The sequence below is a fragment of the Belonocnema kinseyi genome, chromosome 8 (assembly GCF_010883055.1).
Source record: "Belonocnema kinseyi isolate 2016_QV_RU_SX_M_011 chromosome 8, B_treatae_v1, whole genome shotgun sequence".
In the NCBI taxonomy this organism is placed as follows: Eukaryota; Metazoa; Arthropoda; class Insecta; order Hymenoptera; family Cynipidae; genus Belonocnema; species Belonocnema kinseyi.
The window spans coordinates 11,608,250-11,613,822 of record NC_046664.1 but is presented as its reverse complement, the minus strand read 5'-3'; the positions used below and the strand labels follow the sequence as shown (position 1 = coordinate 11,613,822).

General features: G+C 25.0%; 1 protein-coding gene across 1 annotated transcript in view; it reads left to right on the top strand.

The window, feature by feature from the left end:
• The window catches only part of LOC117178369 (multiple inositol polyphosphate phosphatase 1), a 36,476-nt gene that overhangs the window by 22,670 nt on the left and 8,233 nt on the right, over positions 1-5,573 (top strand). Inside the window, exon 7 of the mRNA XM_033369798.1 lies at positions 1,717-1,916. Within this exon, the coding sequence (XP_033225689.1) occupies positions 1,717-1,916 (200 nt within the window). The remainder of the gene's footprint in view (positions 1-1,716; positions 1,917-5,573) is intronic.

The window sequence follows — 5,573 nt, the reverse complement described above, 5'->3', positions numbered from 1 at the left end:
GCCGAGTGAGTCACGCCTACCCCGAAAGGGAAATGGCTTAATGGTGTAATAATAATAATAATAATAATAATAATAATAATAATAATAATAATAATAATAATCTTTTTGATTGGAAAATTGTATGTTTTGTCAGAAATTGAACTATTTTATTAAAAATTTATTTTATTTATTTATAAATTATTTTTTGTTGTGAAAATAAAATTTTTTAACTGAAAATATAAATTTTAAATTTATGATTTCAAATATATTCTTTTTAGTTGAACATTTATCTTTATTAGTTTAGAATTGATGTATTTTTCTGAAGATTTTTTTGGTAGAGAATTTTTTTTTTAACTGAAATATTAATTATTCTATTTTTGATTGAAAATTCATCTTTTGGTTGAAAGTTAAACTATTTAGCTAAAAATTCATTTTTTTAAATAATTTTTTTTACTGGAAGTCTAAATTTTGCATTTTTGGTTAAAGGTGTATCCTTTTCGGTTGAAAATATACATAGATTAAAACAAAATTGATTTATTTTGTTGAAAATTCGTCTTCGTATGGTAGAAAATTAATTTTTTTCAACTTAAATTTTTTTCAAATTAAAAATTTATTTATTTAGTGGAAAATGTGTCTCCTCTCGAAGAAGATTCATCTTTTGGTTAAAAATTGATCCTTTTTATTTGAAAATTTATCTGTTTTAGTTGAGAATTTAACTATTTGTATAAAAATTAATTTTTCTATGCTTGAAGATTCATCAATATATGTAAAAATTTACTTTTCTTGGTTGAAAATTAATTTTTTTTTACTGAAAATATAACTTTTTATTTTTGATTGCAAATTGATCCTTTTTATTTGAAAATTTAGCTGTTTTAGTTGAAAATTTAACTGTTTATATAAAAATTAATTTTCCTGTTGTAGAACATTCATCAATATAGTTCAAAATCCATTTTTGTTGTTGAAAATTAATTTTTTTAACAGAAAATATAACTTTATTTTTCTATTTTTGTTCGAAATCTTATCTGTGTTAGTCAAAAATCCATTTATTTGGTTCAAAATTTGTCTTTTCAAAAAGAAAATTAGTATTTAGGTTGAAAATTGAACTACTTATTTTTAAATTATTTTTTTTGGTTGAAGATTAATCAATTTAGTTAAAAATTAATTTTTTAACAGAAAATATAACTTTATTATTTTTGTTTAAAAGCTTATGTGTTTTAGTTAAAAATTAATGTATTTTCTTGAAAAATTGTCTTTTTAAGAAGAAAATTCGTATTATGGTTAAAAATTCAACTAGTTATTTTAAAATTATTATTTTTTTTTTTGGTTTGAAGATTTATCAATTTAGTTAAAAATTAATTTTTTTAACAGAAAATATAACTTTTATTTATTATTGTTTAAAATTTTTCCTTTTAATTTGAAAATACATCCTTGCTAGTTGAAAATTCATATATTTTGTTGAAAAATCATCTTTTTTTATAGAAAATTAATTATTTTAACTGAAATCTGATTTTTCTATTTTTCATTGAAAATTGATCTATTTTAGAAAATGAATATTCTTTTTTGAAAATTTCACCGTTTTTGTAAAAAATTCGTTTCCAGCTTTAAAATCCAACAACTTTCTTGGAAATTAATTTTTTTTTGTCAAAGAAAAATCAGGGATTTTAAAAATTAAGATTTTGCAGCATCCCTAAAACAAAATAGAATAATTTGGAAATATAATATAAATTTGGTCGTTTTTTTAGATCGAGTGAAGAATATTCCGTCGTGGCGTATTTCACACATTCTGGTGCTATTTTGAAATTATTGTCATTGATAGGAGTTGCCAAAGACGAAATTCCTCTCACGCACGATTCGTTTCTTTTTCACAAAGCCAATCGCGTTTGGCGAACGAGTTTTATCGACGCTTTTGCGTCCAACGTTGCCTTCATTTTATACGAGTAAGTACAATTTTTATAAAGGATTATCCATAAAAATCTTTACGACCCCCCCCCCCTCCCCAGAAAGTAACGAAGGCGTTGGAAATATACGGATTTCACGTTTATTCTTCGTTTTCGAATTTATAATCAGTTTTTTTATATTGAGTGGAATTTTTAACCAAGTGTAAAATGGTAAAACTTAAAAAGTTTTTTTTTTCAGTATGAAAAATAAGAAATAAAAATTAAAAAAATAAATAATAAATTATATATATAAATTTATACATATATATTAACATAATATTTCAATTTAAAAAAATTAATTTTCAACCTAAAAAGATGAATTTTCTATTGAAAGCTGAATGTATTTTTAAAATTTCTAAGACATTTTCAGGAGCTTTTAATTTGAATTATTTAAGGGAATTCTAAAAGATATCCAGGGATATTTTTTTAATTTCATTAATTTGAAGTGATTTTAAAGCTATATTTGGAAATATTTTAGGATTATTCATGAGAAGTGTTTTTTTAGGATTTTAAAGATTTAAAGAGATTTGTAATTCATCTTGAATTCTTATTAATTGATCCTAAATTCTTTGGTATTCTCTTGAATTTTTCTGAATTTATTCTACCTAATTCAATTGATTTTTTTTTAATTTTTAAAAGTTTTAATTTAATTGATCCTGAGGATCAATTGATAAACTGATCAAAGGATTTGAAATATTTTTACCTGTTTTTTTTTAATTCCTTAGAATTTTTAAGAGCTTTAAATTTTTTTAAATAATTTAGGTTGTTTTAAAATATTACAGGATTCAAAGTATTATAGAAAATTTTAAAAGATTCACAGGATTTTTTTTTATTTCCGTAGTTTGAAGGCTTTGAATACTGAACTATTTTAGGGTATTTTAAAAGATTCAAAGGCATTTTCAAGAGATTAAACAAATTTAAAGTGATTTCCAAGAGCTTTTATAATTTTATGGAATTTACATATTTTAATAGATTTCAAATGTTTTTCAAAAATACATTAGAGATTTCGTAGGGTTTCGAAGATTTTAAGACATTTTAAGGTATTTTTTTCAATTCATTTGGAATTCGCCCTGAATTCTTATTAATTTGTCCTAAATCCTTTTAATTTTTTTGAATTCCTCTAAATTCACTCAATTATACCGAATTCAATTAAGTTTTCCATTTTTTAAAATTGTTTTTAATTTACTTGAATGCTTTTTTGAATTCAACTTGATTTTTAAAAATGAATTTAATTTAATTATTCTCATTTCTTTAAATTTGTATAAATTCATCAAAAATTTATTCAAGGTGGCCGCAGGACCGAAAATTTTATGAGACCTGAGAATTTTGTCCAACTTTGATTTCAACCGTTTTTAAAATAATGTTTCAAATTGTGATTGTTATAAATTATTATATCATTTAGTTTATAATGCTTTATAAATCTTTCATTTAAAAAATTTTTCATTTTAGATTTTTAGTTTTTAAACATATATTTTAATTTAAAGAATTTTAAAATGCGGGTTTGAAGGTTAAAAAATAAAAATTAAAAGAATTTGAAGTTGAAAATTTTTGATAAAAACAGTTTCATTTTATCAATTGTAAATATAAATAAATATATTATTTATAAAATGGACCTGTACTATAAATATAGAAATCTGAACAATAATTGATTTGACCAAACAATTCTAAATCCGTTAAAAAATTTTAGAATTTTCAGATGGTTACTGTTTCAATCCGAAAATCTTGATAAGAATGAAAATTAATATATCATTTATTCCTATAATTTTATTTTTAAATAAAAATTGTCATGATTTATCAATAATATATTTTAAATTCAGAGTTTCAGGGCTTCCTTTATATTATTTTTTATATTAAATTTAATAAATATATTGATTAAGATATTATTTCTATTAATTTTGCTAGCCATTAAAAAATGTAAGCGTGCGTTTTACTATTTTCAACTTAAAAATAAATCCATAATAATATAATCATAATTAAAGGTTTTTATTTGAATTTAAAACTGAATTCTTTTACATAGAAAGCTTTGAATCTTTAAATTTTCGAAAAACTTGTAACCTTTTAGCGTTAAAGTTTTAATTCTTTTATTTAAAAAGTGTTTAATTTATAAGTAAAATTGTTCAATTTTGACGCATAAATAACAATTGAATGATTATTATTTGCAGAAAAAATTTGAGTAATTTAGGAGATATTTAGAAGCTTTGAAAAGATTCAAAATTAATTAAAAGCTTGAAAATATTTTAAATAATTTAAACGAAGTGTGTTAACATTTTTTTTCAGAACTTCTAAATATATTTTAAAATGAATCGAAATTTTCTAAAAATTATAGAAAAAATGCAATTCATTTTAAGGATATACTTCCGAAAAGCTGATATGCCCAATTTCCTTCAAACTGCATATACCTATGTATTTTCATGCGCTGATTACGAATATGATAGTATAATTGGCGCAAATTTGATTTTCATGGTGTAATAAAAAAAAACCATAAAATTATGGTTTTTTGAGTTTATCTCAGCTAATATGCAAAATTCAAAAAAATATTTTAAATAAAAGTTGTATATCTCGTCGAAATACACATTTTTTATTTCAAGCATTTTTTTATAGGAATGATTGTTTTCGAGAAAATCGGCAAAATGAAAGTAACAGAAGTCTATAACCCCATGAGACGTTGGAAAAGGGGTAGGGGTGTGATCTTACATTATTACTATGACCAGTCACAGGGGTGCCTTCCCGCCCCCCACGGGGCGTTGGAAAAGGGTCGGGGGTATGATCTTACATTATTTCTATGACCAGTTACAGGGGTGCTTTCCCGGCCCCCACGCAAATCTTGAAAGCTACTCCCGCCCCGAAAAAGAACTCGGAGTGGGAATAGCGCTACCCCCGCTATGAGTAAAAGCTCGGCATTGGAGTAGCGCTACTCCCACTATGAGTAAAAGTTTGGCGTGGGAGTAGCGCTTCCCACAGAACAACGAAGGACTCGGAATGAGAATAACGCTCCAGCTCGGAATTAGGAAAGCACATTACTCGCAGTGAATTATTTATTCATTACATTACACTTTCTTGTCTCCATCTGTTTAAATTCCACTCTGCCTGTAGCAGCATTCATTCTCGATACATCATTTACAAGCGTTCTTTGCTCGTCGCTGTCTTAACCAAAAAAAAAATTATGGACAAAAAATATAATATTTTTAAATTGAGTTCAAAGTCAAGAAAGAACCCTGAAATGGTTACGCGAAATGGAACTTATTCCAAGCGAAAGGTACTGTTCCAAACACAAAACCCAATTGCGTCCCGTGGAAAACTGCCTAACATGTGGTATATTCATTTGCCAAAAATTCGCTAAGTACAGACACAGTTTCTCGCTCGCTGAAAATACATGGTTCGAAAGGTGCCATATTTCGGCAGCAGATTGTATGCTGATAACACACTGCTTTGCTATGAACTTTTATTTCTCCCAGACTATTCGAGAGAGCAGTATTATTGAGGATTAAGGGCATGTGACACAGCTGAATACCTATATTACCGACCACAGTTTTTCAGTTCACTGAATGTTTTTTCGAACCTAAGAACTTTTTTTGTAAGTAAAATATCGAGCTGAAACTTCGGGAAATGTATAAGAGTGCAATAAAGTACGTTTAGGTACTGCATTTTGGTAGAAAC